This window comes from Canis lupus, chromosome 30, assembly GCF_003254725.2.
Source record: "Canis lupus dingo isolate Sandy chromosome 30, ASM325472v2, whole genome shotgun sequence".
Taxonomy (NCBI): domain Eukaryota; kingdom Metazoa; phylum Chordata; class Mammalia; order Carnivora; family Canidae; genus Canis; species Canis lupus.
Genome location: NC_064272.1, coordinates 38,290,458 through 38,305,362, shown reverse-complemented (window position 1 = coordinate 38,305,362; position 14,905 = coordinate 38,290,458). Strand labels below are relative to the sequence as shown.

General features: G+C 52.1%; 1 protein-coding gene across 9 annotated transcripts in view; it reads right to left on the bottom strand.

Annotated features, from left to right (window-relative positions):
* Positions 1-14,097, bottom strand: part of PPCDC (phosphopantothenoylcysteine decarboxylase) — a 40,374-nt gene extending 26,277 nt beyond the window's left edge. For 2 of the 9 annotated variants that reach the window (XM_049104096.1, XM_049104094.1), the window contains exons 1-4: positions 14,011-14,093; positions 11,699-11,787; positions 9,074-9,218; positions 7,690-7,898 (exon numbers count right to left, since the gene is read on the bottom strand). In XM_049104096.1, coding sequence (XP_048960053.1) covers positions 7,690-7,824 — 135 coding nt within the window. In that variant the 5' untranslated portion in view covers positions 7,825-7,898; positions 9,074-9,218; positions 11,699-11,787; positions 14,011-14,093. Of the gene's footprint in view, positions 1-5,953; positions 7,660-7,689; positions 7,899-9,073; positions 9,219-11,698; positions 11,788-13,653 lie in introns of those variants that run through there. The other 7 variants (XM_035709014.2, XM_035709012.2, XM_025472134.3 and 4 more) reach the window with 7 other exon arrangements.
* Positions 14,098-14,905: the final 808 nt, after the last annotated feature.

Here is a 14,905-nt window from a genome sequence, read left to right as displayed (position 1 = left end):
CCTAGCAAATGCCAAGGAGCCCTGGCAGGGCAGGAAGCTCCTAAGGGCAGGAACCCTCCTCGGCTTTCTCTGATACCCCTCGTGGGTCCTGGCAGAAGCAGGGCTGTGATTAAAACAATCTCCCACACACTGGAGAGTTCCTGAAAGGAAGCGCTGTGTTTGGTCCCCTGGTGAGACCTCTGCCAACAGTTTTTATATCTAATATTTAAAACCTGAACTTCTTTGGGTGATGTGACCAAGGCTTGGCGACCTTATATAAGCTGTCTACAGTTTGCCTGGCATTTATAGAGGTTCCTTCCTGAAACCAGCTGGCAAATCTGGTTTTCTTTTCTCTGTTGAAGGTCCATTAGCAATCCCATCAGGGGTTCCTGGAGAGTCAGGGAGGGGGTAATGGAAACCTCCACTTTTACTTCTAGGCCTAGTCTGGCCTGGGCTGCCTCTGGGGCCGACTACCAGAGGGACCTGGGGAGAAGCACTTTCACAGCCAGAGGATGAGACAAAGCCCATGGCCTGAATTTCCCCCACCAACCCTATCTCTGGCCTCTACCTACTATAACCAGGAGCCAGTAGCACCCGCTCCCCAAGTTAGGACGATGAAAAAGGTCCCTGAACAAAGTCCAATGTCCCCTGGGAGGCAAAACTGCCCCCAGTTGAGAACCATTGCTCTACAGGATTATCCAACAGAACTCTGCAGAGATAGAAACAGGTCACACCTGTGCCGTTCAGCACGGCAGCCAGTAACCACATGTGGCTACTGAACACCCGAGGTGTGGCTAGTGTAACTAAGGAAATGAAATTTTGGTTTTAATAATTTAAATTTGGATATGGCTAGTGGCTACTGTATTAGATAGCACAGCCCTGGCATGCTGTGCCAAGTGAAGGAGAGACCCAGCTGGAACCCCCAACTGAGTGGCCCAAAAAGAGCGGGTGTTTCTAGTAAGGCAGGTGATGATAGCTTCACAGGATGCTGGTGAGGATTCTAAAGAGGAAGTGCCCACCATGACTTAACCCGCCACAAGGCAAGGAACCAGAGCTTTGGTGGCTTGGGCCTCGGGGGCTGGCACACACAGCAGAGGACCCTGACACTGAGGTGACCAGTGTTGGCCCTGGCAGTGCCCAGAGCCTGAAGACCAGCCAGGAAGCTGACACGAACCTGAGCGTGGGGGTGGTGGATATACTCTAGGAAAAAGGACTCGTGGTGCCCAGGGCAGTCAGTACACAGGGTGGGGAGCTGTGGAGGAGTTGGCCTTAATGAATCCCTGAGGGGGTTCCGGTTGGCTGAGTGGGTGTCCCAACTCATCATATGCCAGCTCATAATGTCTTTTTTTTTTTTTTTAAGATTTTATTTATTTGAGAAAGAGAGAGAGAGAGGGAGAGAAGGACAGAGGGGTAAGCAGAATCCCTGCTGAGCAGGAAGCCCAATGTGGGGGCTCAATCCCAGGGCCCCAAGATCGTAAACTGAGCCAAAGGCAGAGGCTTAACCGACTGAACCACCCAGGTGATGATGTCTTAACTTGTCAAACATTTACTGAGCTTATGTATACATGGGGGCCACAGCTGGTAAGGTATGGGCTCTGCCCTCGGCAAGGACGCAGCCTGACAAGGGGGTGCGGTATATAGGACCTTGACCAAGAAGCAAGGCAGACCAGGTAAGAGCCTACAATTTCCTGGGAATTCTCATCCTCACGGCCATGGTCAGCTTGAGCAGAGAATGCCCATGCTCCAGATCCACGTTCAAGTTCACTTGCTGACTGGAGTCGAGAAAGCTGGCCCCAAGCACCAGTTTTTCCAGCTCACTGCCCCAAGGGGGGGTGGGGGGCGGGCCTAGGGCAAATCCCTCTTCCTCTCTGGCCCGGTTTCCTCTTCTGAGCCATGAGCCATTTAACCCACTAGGCCTTCAGGGGCCGTCTAGCGTCCAGCTCACTATGCCGTCCCAGCCCTCTTGCCCTTTCCCACCAGGCTCCGTGGGGAGAGCCATTCTCCACTGGCCTCCCAGTGGGCCTCCGGGGGAAGCTGGTGCTCTGGTCTCATCAGCCCTTCCTGCCATTCAAGCAGGACCACGCTTCCAATCCCTCTGTGCCCTTCCTCAGCTAGAGAAAATTCTCAAGGGTGCGACTCAAAAGGCAAACTGCAGAGCTCCCTCCCTGGAGGAGCCGGCCAGGCATGGAAGGGGCCAGCCGAACCAGCAGACACCTCAACAAATGCCTCAGAGCAGTACTATTGAACAGACCAGCTTCCACAACAGGACCACAGAGGAGGCAGGTAGCCTCTGTCCAGAAAAAAAGGAAAACCTCAAACCAGGCCTTGTGTCTCCTGCTTCCTTTTCTCAGCGAACATTGAAAAAAATAAATACATAAAGTTACAAAGAATGTTCCATAATATTCCCACCAAGAGTCCCAATGACTTTAAAAATACATACAGAGGTTAAAAAATTAAGACTGAACAGAATGATACAAGATACGAGTCTTCCTTCCTGCCCCCATTTCTACACAAAGGTGACTACCTCCAGAGGAAAATTTGCAGGCAGGAACTCAGATATGTGAACATATAAAAGGAACCAAACAATATGCTAGCGGTCAGCAAATTTTTTCTCTGAAGGGCCAGATGCTATTTTCAGTTTCGTCACAACTACTCAACTCTGTAATAGCAAGACTGCACTTGTGGGCAATACTTAGATGAATGTATGGCTGTGTTCCAACAAAACATTATGGACACTGAAATTTGAATTTCATGTAATTTTATGTGTCTCAAAATACTCTTGTTTTCGATTTTTTTAACCACTTAAAAATGCAAAAATCATTCTTAGCTCACAGACAAAAACAGGTGACGAGACCAGACTTGGCCTGTGGGCCCCGGTGCCAACCCCCATACCATGCGCACTTCATTTCCATCCTGAGGACGGTGCCACGCGGACACCGAGATGCAGCCATCCTCTGAACCGTGGCCCGTAATCCGTTATGAGGCTGGACCAAAAGTGCACCAGAGCTCTCTCTCCATCCCTGGACAGTCTGTTGTCAGTTTTGGTTTTTGTCTTGCTTTGAAATGATAAATAATGCTATAATGAACATCGTGTACATACAGTGAATCTCTGTACCCTACAGGATTCAATCCTACATGTGAATCAAGGGCACGAATGCACGGTCTTTCCAGATATTGCCAGCTGGTCCTCCACAGAGGCAGAATTCACTTCATGCTACATATGAGTGGGACCTTTTTTCCTAGAAACATGACCTTCTCTATGCCCAAGGCCCATCAGCTCCCCAAATGGGAGACTTTCTCCACCTTAAGAAATCCCCTGCTGTCTGCAGCCTGTTGACGCCGCCCTGGCAAAAGCTAGAGGTGTCGTCTTCTCCTCCAAGAGACAGGGTGCTGAGGCGGAACTACTGCCCGATCACATGACAATTGTGGAGCTGTGAGACACCCCGAAGCCCCTGCATTCCAGGACCTTCTCCCAGGCTCCTTCAGGTCCTATTCCTTTCTGCCCTCACATCTAGACTCTTCAAGCACTAGTGCCAGAAGAGGCTTTGGAGATGGATCGCTTAATACGTGCCCACCACCCCCACTCCATTACAGGGCTAAGAAAACTGAGGCCACAAAGGAGACCTGAGCTGCCCAGAGTCCCAGCATGAGAAGTCCTCTATGCTCGGCTGCCTCGCTTGAGGTACAGCTGGCCCCCACTATCCAATTCCCCCCACCACAAAGAGTCTCCCAGGATTCTTTACAGTGGCCACTCTCCTCGACTGCTGGTGTGTGAGTCATGAGGCCAAACCCAGCTCCTCTCCAGCACCCCTCCACCATCTCCCTGGTCTGGATCTAGCCAGTGGCTCTCCTGGGATACGTGGACACACTGGTGAGTCAGGAATATAGGTATAGCTTGGGATATTACAAGTTTGGTTCCAGACCACTGCAACGAAGCAAATATCACAATAAAACCAGTCAAATGATTTTTTTTTTGTTTCCCAGTACACATAAAAGTCATGTTTACATCATACTGTGATCTCCTACATGTGCAATAGCATTATGTCTAGAAAAGCAACATACATACCTGTAGGAGTGTGGACAACAGTGACTCTATATTGGACTCTCCATCTTGTTCATGCCTGTGCAATGACCTCCCTCCAGGAGTGAGGTGGTTAATGTATGCCCTGACCAGAATGCAGGAAGCTTTGCTCTGATCTTCCCTAAAGTGATGCACAGAGGGCATCACTTTAGATAACCAGTAGAGATCCTCTGCTGCACAGATGGCACCACATTAGAAAACTACTCTTTGACCCCACCATGCCCCTCACTCTATAAAAGCTATAGGTGAAGGTCTGGACTTGGCAGAGAACAGCTGTGTAGCGCCCAGATCGTCATCCACCCAACCTGCCTGCCCTCCCACTCATCAGTTACCCTGAATAAATCTCTGTAAAGCTATGGAGTGGCTCAGTTTTCAGTCTCAAAGTGCCTTCTCCGTCTGGAGGACACTTTACTCTCCCTCCTCCACTTCTAACAACACCTTAATTAAAAGTAGTTTATTGCAAGGTGCCTGGGTGGTGCAGTCAGTTGAACATCCAACTCTTGGTTGTGATCTCAGGGTCATGATTTCAGGGTCGTGAGACTCACTCTCCCTCAGCCCCTGCCCACCCCCCCAAAAGAAATAAAATAAATAAATAAAAGTAGTTTATTACTGAACCTTCAGCAAGCTGTAATCATTGACCACAGGTTACCAAAACAGACATGATAATCAAAAAGTCTGAAATATTATGAGAATTACCAAAAGGTAACAAAAAGTGAGCAAATGCTGTTGGAAAAATGGCAGCAACAGACCTGCTCAATGCAGGGTTGGTACAAATCTTCAGTTTGTAAGAAAACTCAGTATCTGTGAAGCACAATAAAATGAGGCACACCTGCAGTTATGAGCCAGATCTGCAGAATCACCCAGCTCCCCGCAGCCCGCACTTCAGCTACTTGTTTGCTGGCCAAAATTTAGAGCTGCCTAGGGAGTTCAGGAAAGCCCTGAGCATGTAAATTCATAATGTAGGCAAAGAGCTGAGAAGGACCTTCCATGGGACAAAGACCGCTCCTGGGGTGACCCAGAAAGAGGGCAATGGGGGGGATCAGTACCATCAGGGAGCATGGGGAGGCCACAGCAGCAGGCCAAGCAAGGACCCCCCTTTGGTTGCCAACACCTCACAAGGCCCCCACCAAGCAAATCCAGGCTTCTTGGAGAGCTGTTGTACCTGTAGGATGAGCTGGCAGGTGTGGTGTGGGCGGCGGGCCCCTCCACATGAGCAGATGGGCTCTGGCTCCTACAGCTCCTCCCCCATGGGCTGTCTCACCAACCCCAGCAACCCCACCACGTGGCTGGCCCAAAGGACACGGCAGGATGGGTGAAGGACAGGAAACAAACACCACCAGGCGCGTCTGTGTGCCAGGAGCTGTGCTCCAGGAGGCTAAGTCAGGGAGCCCGCCCTCCAAGGCCAGTGACCTTCTGGCTGCCAGCCTTTCAGCTTGACGCCGGCCAGGGAGGGAGAGCCCAGTTCCTGATCCAGGCGAGGCCTGTCCCCCTCAGAGGGCCAGGGCCTGCGGTGGGCTGGAGAGCCTCCCCGCTTCAGGCAACCCTTCCCTCAGCGCTGTAAGGCGGGCTGCAGGGCAGCAGGACGCGGGGGAGTTGCCATTTCCCCCAGCTCTAAGGCTGCCCATCTGTTTCCTGGGATAGGATGCCCTGCCCCCAGGCGCCCCCGCGCGCCCTCAGGCCGGAAACTCACTTGCTCCGGGGGTGTGGGAAAAGGGAACTGCCTGGCTGGCTCCCACCAGAGGGGCACAGGCTGTCACGGCTGCAACAATTCCTTGCAGCTCCCGGGGCCAGTTAACCAACTCCTACCAACAGTGCTGGGCCTTTCCGGGAGAGGGGACAGGCCACTGGTGGTACTGCCCACCAGCTCCAGTGCCCAGCAGCCACAAGACTCACCTCCTTTCCCCCATCTGGACTCGCTGCCATCCCTGGCTGCCTGCTTCACCGCTTGCCCAGCATGAGGGGGACAGTGAGAGGGTGACTTCCCAGGGGGAAGTTTGCGGAAAGTAAGGGTTATAAAGAAAAAAAAAAAAGTTCTCACCCCTGCCTGGAGTCCCCACACGGTCACCTGCAAGCGAGCACTGCCCCCTGCTGGACGCCCTGGCAACGTGCACCCGTGCCACCGCAGAAGGCGCAGTGCACCCCACAAGTTGTGCAGCAACGTGGGCAATGTCAAACGTGACCTGTGGTCCCTCATATCTCGGTCCAGATTCTCTCCCAGACCAAACTCTAGTCAGGCTCCTCTGCGCCACTTTTTTAACTAGGCCCATCCTCAGGCCTGGTCCTTAAGAGCAAGATTCCTGTTCAGTGGGTGTAGCCCCCACCCTCGCTATCCGTTCAGCCTTGACATCACATCAGGCTCCTCATCCCTCAACAACTCCCAGGTGGTGACTGATCACCTTGGCCTATCCGCACCAAGAATCCTGGAAGGACAGTTGAGCCAGAACCCTCCTGACTTGTGGTATTTCCTCTTAGAAATTTTCCATCCACTGCCCTTCACTTGCTCCTTGACTAGAAACCCCTACTCTTCCCTGTTGTATTTGGAATCACCCCAGTTCTCCATCGAGGTCTCTTTTCCCTTATTGTGATAGTTTTTCTGAACAAAATATGTTTTTACCACTTTACTGGTTTTTAAGACACCAAATGAGGGGTTTGGGTTTGTTTTTAAGACACCAAATGAGGGGTTTGGGTTTGTTTTTGTTTTTGTTTTGGGGTATTTTATTTATATATTTTTAAGTAAATTCTATGCCCGGTATGGGGCTCAAAGTCACAACCCGGAGATCAAGAATTGCATGCTCTACCCACTGTGCCAGCCAGGTGCCCCTCATCACTTGAGTTTTTAAAATGAAAGGAGCAAAGCCACATGGGCCGAGGCAGGCCAGGAAAGCTTTCTTGTAAAGTCTTTGTGCAGAACTTAGAGAAGCAGAGGAACAGGAGGGCAGTGACAGCCTGGCAGGGAACAGGCCAAAGCAAAGGCCATTAAGGTGGAATGCAGGCAATGGGAGTTCAACAGACCTTAGAGACCAGACAAGGAAATGAGGTCAGTACCTCCTGGCTTTCACACCGCTTAAGGCCTTGAACTTTTCCCGAAGAAGAATCTGCCCCAGAACCCCAATATATAAAAACGTATATAACTATATCAAACTGATCAAAATGGAGGTGCCCCACAGGCATCTCTGAACACCTGAAGGAGCAGTTTGAAACCAGAGCTGCAGGCAAGGGGGTACCCGAGGTTGCAGCGCATCTGAACGGACAGGACAGTCAAGGTGTCTAACAAGGAGGGAGACTAGAGCCACAGTGTTCAAGGTGAAATGGGGGTGGGGCAGCAAGGGGACGCTCCTCCTCCCACACCAGCACCCCAGGGAACCAGGGTCAGCACATGGGAACCCAAACCCTCCCTTCAGCGGTGTTTCTTTCCCAGTCTCCCCTCATTCTCTATCCACACCCTCTCACCTAGCTCCCGGTCATACTGGACTGCCTCCTGCATCGCCTGCACACCAGGCACACGGAGGGCCTCCACACGCACCACCATTAACAAAAAACCCCCGTGCAGTGCATAAAAACGGGCTGGCCCCTGGAGCGGCAGCTCTCCACGATCAGAGACCACCACGCTATCTAATCAGCATACTCACGCCAGGAATGTCCAATAGCCGAGACACCAGAAGAGGCAACTTCAGGGCTGCAACACTCCCAGTGACGCCCACGAGAACATGGAATGGTCTCTTCATCAAGGGGGCGGCGGCCGGACATGAGGTGCTGGGCTCCATGTGGGCTCTAAGAGCTTCAAATCCTCGGCGCCTGCCAGGACTGGCCTCCACGAGGCTCTGTCAGGACTTCAAATCTAAAAGCAGAACAAGGGGCACCCACTTCACTCATACGTTCTACCACAATGTATCGAGTACCCTGGGCACGACACTGGGGTTGCTGAGGGGATAGCAGTCCCCGCGGCTGGGGGCACACAATTTGATGAGGTCAAGTACCATGTAATACGGCCCAGGGGTGCGAGGAGGGTCGGTACCAGGGGCCGTGGCTGCCCAGGAGTAACTGAGGAATTCAGAGACCCCCAAAAATGGTCATCAGGTTGAGTCCTGAAGGATGAGTGCGTTTCCCAGAGCAAGAAAGAAATAACTATGCAGGAAGGAATAATCTCACAAAGGTGAGGAGGCCTAAGGAGGGTGGTGGGTTTGGGGAATAAGGAGCAGCTTAGTAGTGAGGTAGTGATGGGAGGTAGGGGGTGGCAGGAGGTAAAGCTGCAGTAGGTCAAGGGCAATGTCAAGGGCAGTGAGGGCCAGGGCGGGTTTTCATGTTAGAAAGATAGTGCTGGTGCCGAGTGTGGAGGGGGCCCTGGAGATGAAGATGGGAGGAGGCTGGGTTGACTGAAGGTAGTAGCAGGATGGGACGGGTTCAGGGACACCGGAGAGGTGGTGAACCCTAGGCAACAGGACTTCGGTGATCCAGGGAGTGGAGAGATTTGCCTCTGTCACTGTCCCTGTGGATCAAACTGGACACCACTCTACAAATCTAAGCCCAGGAAGAAACAAGCATAAAGGGGATGTTGACCATCCCCATGGGACCAGGGCTTGGTCTCTTCCTCTGGCCCGAAGATGTTGCTAGAAGGGAGTGTCTAAGATAATATTGCTGATGGACACACCCAAACCCGCAGTCTGCAAGCTGGGTCAGCAAAATGCACCCACTCCATCAGCAACTATCTGAGGGCCAATGACATCTAGCACTGGGCAAAGGAATTGTGGAAGACATGCCACTGTCTTCAGGGAATCTGTAGATGAGTCGAGAAGACAGAAGTCACAACTGAAATAATTTGAGATGGGCCCTTCTCTGAGATGCACCTTTCTGGTGATTAGTGATTCAATTTGTTCCTGTTTCCTTGCCTCTCCCTCTCCACTCCCCACCACCACCACCGTCACCAGCAAGTTCCCTGAATGTGTGACCAGGTCTAACTGCCAACATCCAGGCACCTGGTGGGTCCTGAACTGCTGGAGGAATAATCAACTGTACCTTCTAAAGCAGGGTGGGGCACAGGACACTGACACAGAAGCCTGGCTGGTGCATCAGGAACCCTGGGCCCTGTCCCCTGTCGTGCTCCTCGGCTGGTGTGTGACCTTGGCCCCAGGTACTTCCCTCCCTGGACCTGTCTCTTCATCTGAAAAACATAGAGGTAGGGCCAGGTGATCTCTGACGCTCCTTCCAGTAGAAACTTGAGTCAACGTGTGAAAGACAGCTGTGGGCGCTCTCTGTACAAGGGTCCTGGAAGATGCACTCAAAACAGGCAGCAGCAGGAGGGGAAACCAAGGCAAACTCCAAGGCGGAAGTATCTGTGAATCACTACCTCCGTGGCTGCACACCCATAGGGGCTTCCTCTTCTCTCCACAGGCCCCTAGGTTCCCGAGGACCGCTTTGTCCGGTATTTGCCTTCAGGATTCAGGCACACACCCACATGAGCTAAGGATCATATTTGGATTATCCTACTCCTACCTGGAAAGATCTCCCAGAAGCCCAGACCCAGGGATTAATCAGCAGGAGCTAAGCACAAGCCAGTTCCCGGTAGCAAGACTCCCCCGTTTGCCAGCTCTGCTTCAGTCTCTGCTCTACATCAGGGCCTCAGCCAGGGCCAGGCTTGCCCAGAACAGAAATGAGTCTACTCCAGGCCTCGGGGAGCCCTGTTCGCAACTGGAAAGGTCTAGAAAGCCAATCAGCCAGCTCCTTCCCAGGACTAATCAGCACGCTGATTAGCACCCTCAGGTGATGGAGGCATTCTTGACTCTCCAGGGACACCTACCTGCCAGATCTCAAACCCTGACCCTGTCCCACCCCAGCCAACTGGTGCCAGGTCAGGGAGATTCCTGCCGCACCACAGGCTGAACTTCATCTCTGCAGTCCCCGAACCGCCTCTACATCAAGCTGATATCATTTCTAAGGAAGAGGCTACTGAAAGTAATCACTTAAAATTAGGGCACAGGGCACCTGGGTGGCTCAGTTGGTTAAGCAGCCAACTCTTTTTTTTTTTTTTTTTTAAGATTTCATTTATTGATTCATGAGAGACAGAGAGAGGCAGAAACACAGGCAGAGGGAGAAGCAGGCTTGCAGGGAGCCCGACGTGGGACTGGATCCCCAGACCTCGGGGGATCACGCTCTGAGCTGAAGGCAGATGCTCAATCACTGAGCCACCCAGGCATCCCTAAGCAGCCAACTCTTGATTTCAAATCAGATCATGATCTCAGAGTCCTGGGATCAAGCCCCAAGTCAGGCTCCATGCTCAGAAGGGAGTCTCCTTGAGGATTCTCTCTCTTCCTCTTGCTCACACTTGTTGTCTAAAATAAATAAATCTTAAAAACAAAGACAAAACTTAGGGCATGAAGCCATGTAGCCATGTTAGGGATTTCAATTGCTTCCCCACAGTAGGTGGTATAGCCCAAGATTTACTACTTAGCCTGATGAGCAAGGTTTAAAAGGACCGAAGCCTACTTACCTTTAGAGAAAAGTGAGTGTGGGCTGGGTGTCAGGGGTGAGGGACAGATGTATTTGAGTAACAGAAAGTGGATAATTCAACCAATATTTGAAAGCAAAATCAGGGATCCCTGGGTGGCGCAGTGGTTTGGCGCCTGCCTTTGGCCCAGGGCGTGATCCTGGAGACCCGGGATCGAATCCCACATCGGGCTCCCGGTGCATGGAGCCTGCTTCTCCCTCTGCCTGTGTCTCTGCCTCTCTCTCTCTCTCTCTCTCTGTGACTATCATAAATAAATAAAAATTAAAAAAAAAAAAAGCAAAATCAAACTGGTTCAACCTAAGAGTCTTGTGAAGTGTGATAGCTGGCAGCTCTTTGTTTACTCTCAAAAAAGATCAAATCCCAAACCACTAAGTCTGCTACTCTAGCCAGGTCCTGGTAGAACCACCTACTTGCACAGCCAAGGTAACTATGGATAGTGCCTGATTTTTCTGGGCTTTGCTGGACTCAGGAACTCCTGAGCAGCAGAAAGAGTTGGCAGGCAGAGAGGTTGTAAGAGCTGAAGGCTATGATTACTAAGCCTCCAGCTCCCGGCACCTCTCATGCAGGTAAGCCACAGCCAGAAAAATGGCAGGTTCTGTTAGAAAGACAGAACCAGACAATGGCACCTGGGTGGCTCAGTAGGTTAAGCATCCGACTCTTCGGTTTCGGCCCAGGTCACGATCTCAGGGTTGTGAGATAGAACCTACGTCCAGAATCATGCCAGGCTCCATGCTGTGAAGTCTGCTTAAGATTTTCCCTCTCTTGGGATCCCCAGGTGGCTCAGCGGCTCAGTGGTTTGGCACCTGCCTTCAGCCCAGGGCGTGATCCTGGAGTCCTGGGATCGAGTCCCGCATCGGGCTCCCTGCATGGAGCCTGCTTCTCCCTCTGCCTGTGTCTCTGCCTCTCTCTCTTTCTCTCTCTCTGTCTCTCATGAATGAATGAATAAATAAAATCTTAAAAAAAAAAAAAAGACTTTCCCTCTATGTCCCTCCCCTGCTTGAGCATGCACACATTCTCTCTCTCAAAAAAAAAAAAAAAAAGGCAGATCCAGAGCTTGCTTGTGGCAAGCTTGTGCTTTGTAAGGCTCCTCTGATGAGCGTAATGAAGGCAGAGTTAAGTAAAGGTTTCAGGAATACCTGCCAGTCACAGTAGGGGCACGTGTGGAGCCACAGAGAACCAGGTGGTACAAGCACTGCCCAACACAGCAACAGTGAGGGGCTGGGGCCTAGGACAAAGCAGAACCAAACATGAGCGGCTCGGGGATCCATTAAGTGCTTGTCATCTCTAGTCTGAGGTCAAAGCCCTTCATTTCTGGCTCTAGGCTTTTGCTCTGACCCCATCTCCAACCAGTCAACACACTATACTCCGCCCCACTATTAATGAACAGCTTCTAGCTCCCCAAAATGTCACCCTTGCCCCAAACCCAAAGACATTAAAAGGCCACAGGGCTGGGGCACCTGGGTGGCTCAGTGGTTGAGCGTCTGCCTTCAGCTCAGGTTGTGATCCCGGAGACCTGGGATTGAGTCCCGCATCAGGTTCTCCTGCAGGGAGCCCCGCTTCTCCCTCTGTGTCTCTGCCTCTCTCTGTGTCTCTTGTGAGTAAATAAATAAAATATTTAAAAAAAAATTTTTTTTAAAGGCCACAGGACACTTTAAATTCCTGTCCCCGAGGTAAGACAAGGAACTCGAGAGAGAGCTCAAGGCCTCGGCATTCTGCTAAAACTGCTCTTCTCGGGCAGCCTGCGTGGCTCAGTGGTTTAGCACCGCCTTCAGCCCAGGGCCTGATCCTGGAGACTCGGGATCGAGTCCCGTGTCGGGCTCCCTGCACAGAGCCTGCTTCTCCCTCTGCCTGTGTCTCTGCCTCTCTCTCTCCGTGTGTCTCCTGAATAAATAAATAAAATCTTTAAAAAAAATAAAAAATAAAACTGCTCTTCTCTCTCACTAGAGGCAGGCAAGCTGGACTCTGCAGCTTCTGAAATCCCATTCAGGCACTCCTCCTCAAGCCCACATGTTGGGGATATATACATATATTATACACTATATTATATATTTTTTATACATTTGTATTCTATGCCTTGTATATCAATATATATGTATACTGTATATTAATTAAATATCAAATTCACACACACACATACACACACTGGCTATAAGCCACACACTGGCAAGAGAGGTGAGGAAAAACCCTATTCCCAAGACCTTCACTACTTCCCCAACTATAGGAATCTCTCCTGCTTATCAGCTGGCACAGGCCTCTAAATACATCTCAGGACACTAGGAAGTTTTTCTGTGGCAAAATTTTGAAACACCATTCAGCACTTTTACGCAGATCTAGGGGATAAAACTCCAACACACAAAGGCTTTTTCTATTTTGCCAATTTTTAAATTAAGGGGAAGTATAGGGCCACCCTTTAACCTAGTCTGAACAGCACTGAGCAATCACAGTGCAGCACAAAGCAGCAGTGGGACGCTCGGATACACACCACCCACACTCCGGACTTGGGCAGATACACACCCACTCGGGCAGATACACACTCACCTGGACTCAGGCAGATACACACCCACTCGGGCAGATACACACTCACCCGGACTTGGGCAGATACACACCCACTCGGGCACATACACACTCACCTGGACTCAGGCAGATACACACCCACCCACCTGGACTCAGGCAGATACACACCCACTTGGGCAGATACACACTCACCCGGACTCGGGCAGATACACACCCACTCGGGCACATACACACCCACTCGGGCAAATACACACTCACCTGGACTCAGGCAGATACACACCCCACTCCGGACTCGGGCAGATACACACTCACCCGGACTTGGGCAGATACACACCCACTCGGGCACATACACACTCACCTGGACTCAGGCAGATACACACCCACCCACCTGGACTCAGGCAGATACACACCCACTCGGGCAGATACACACTCACCCGGACTCGGGCAGATACACACCCACTCGGGCACATACACACCCACTCGGGCAGATACTCACCTGGACTCGGGCAGATACACACCCACCCAGACTCGGGCAAATACACACCTACTCGGGCAGATACACACTCAACACACTCACCTGGACTCGGGAGATACACACCCACTCGGGCAGATACACACCCACCGGGACGCGGGCCGGAGGTCCCTAAGGCGCCGGCCGACCGCAAGCGCAGCGCCGAGGCGTCCCCAGCCGCTCACTCCGTCCACCCACACGGGCGACCCGAGCTTCACGGGCACAGACAGGAGACTGAGGTCACACACGCGAGCACACGCCCCCGCGGACCCACGGCCTCCACACACACACACGCACAGACACGCGCGCGGGCGGAAAGTGAGGTCACGCACACTCAGTCGCGGACCGACAGCGAGCGAGGCTCCCGGGGCTCCTACCGCGGGGCCGAGAGGACACAGCCCCCTAAGCCCCCAAGGTCCTCACCCGCGCCTGGGGCGGCTCGCGCAGCCCCAAATACCGCGATATCTCAGCCGCCCCTGCCGCTGTGTTCCGCTCTAGCGCGTAGCCACGCGAGAGCGGCCTGCTACCCACGTGAGGCGCAGCCTTCTGGGAGTTGTAGTCTACCTCTCTGCTTCCTGGTAGTTGTAGTCCACCTGGGAGTCCTGCCGCGAACGCCAGGTCCGAGCTGCTCTTCGTGGGGCTGGCGCCCTCTCCGGGGTCTGGCCTATCTGCCCTCCTCACCGCACACGTACGCACTGCTCATCACTGGGCACTTAATACTGAGCTTTGCCGAGCTTTCCTGTGTTTTAAATGCACAGGTGACAGAGCTAAATCAGAGGGCAGCCCGGGGGGCTCAGCGGTTTAGCGCCGCCTTCAGCCCAGGGCCTGATCCTCGAGACCTGGGATCAAGTCCCGCATCAGGCTCCCTGCATGGAGCCTGCCTCTCTCTCTCTCTTTCTCATTAATAATAAATAAATAAGGGCAGCCCTGGTGGCGCAGCGGTTTAGCGCCGCCTGCAACCCAGGGCGTGATCCTGGAGACCCTGGATCGAGTCCCACGTCAGGCTCCCGGCATGGAGCCTGCCTCTCCGTCTGCCTGTATCTCTGCCTCTCTCTCTCTATGTGTGTGTCTCTATGAATAAATAAATAAAATCCTTAAAATAAATAAATAAATAATAAATAAATAAATAAATAAAATCTTAAAAAAAAAAAAAAAAGCTAAATCAGACCTGTCCCTGCTCTTGAGACAAGCAGGGGGACAGGAAATTAGATTAAGATCCTCCATGAAGCAGAGGGACCAAACAACTAGAGGCAGAGAAGCCCTCAGAGGAGTCACTCAAGCTGAATCCTGAAGGATGACCAGAAACTTAAAGTTCCAG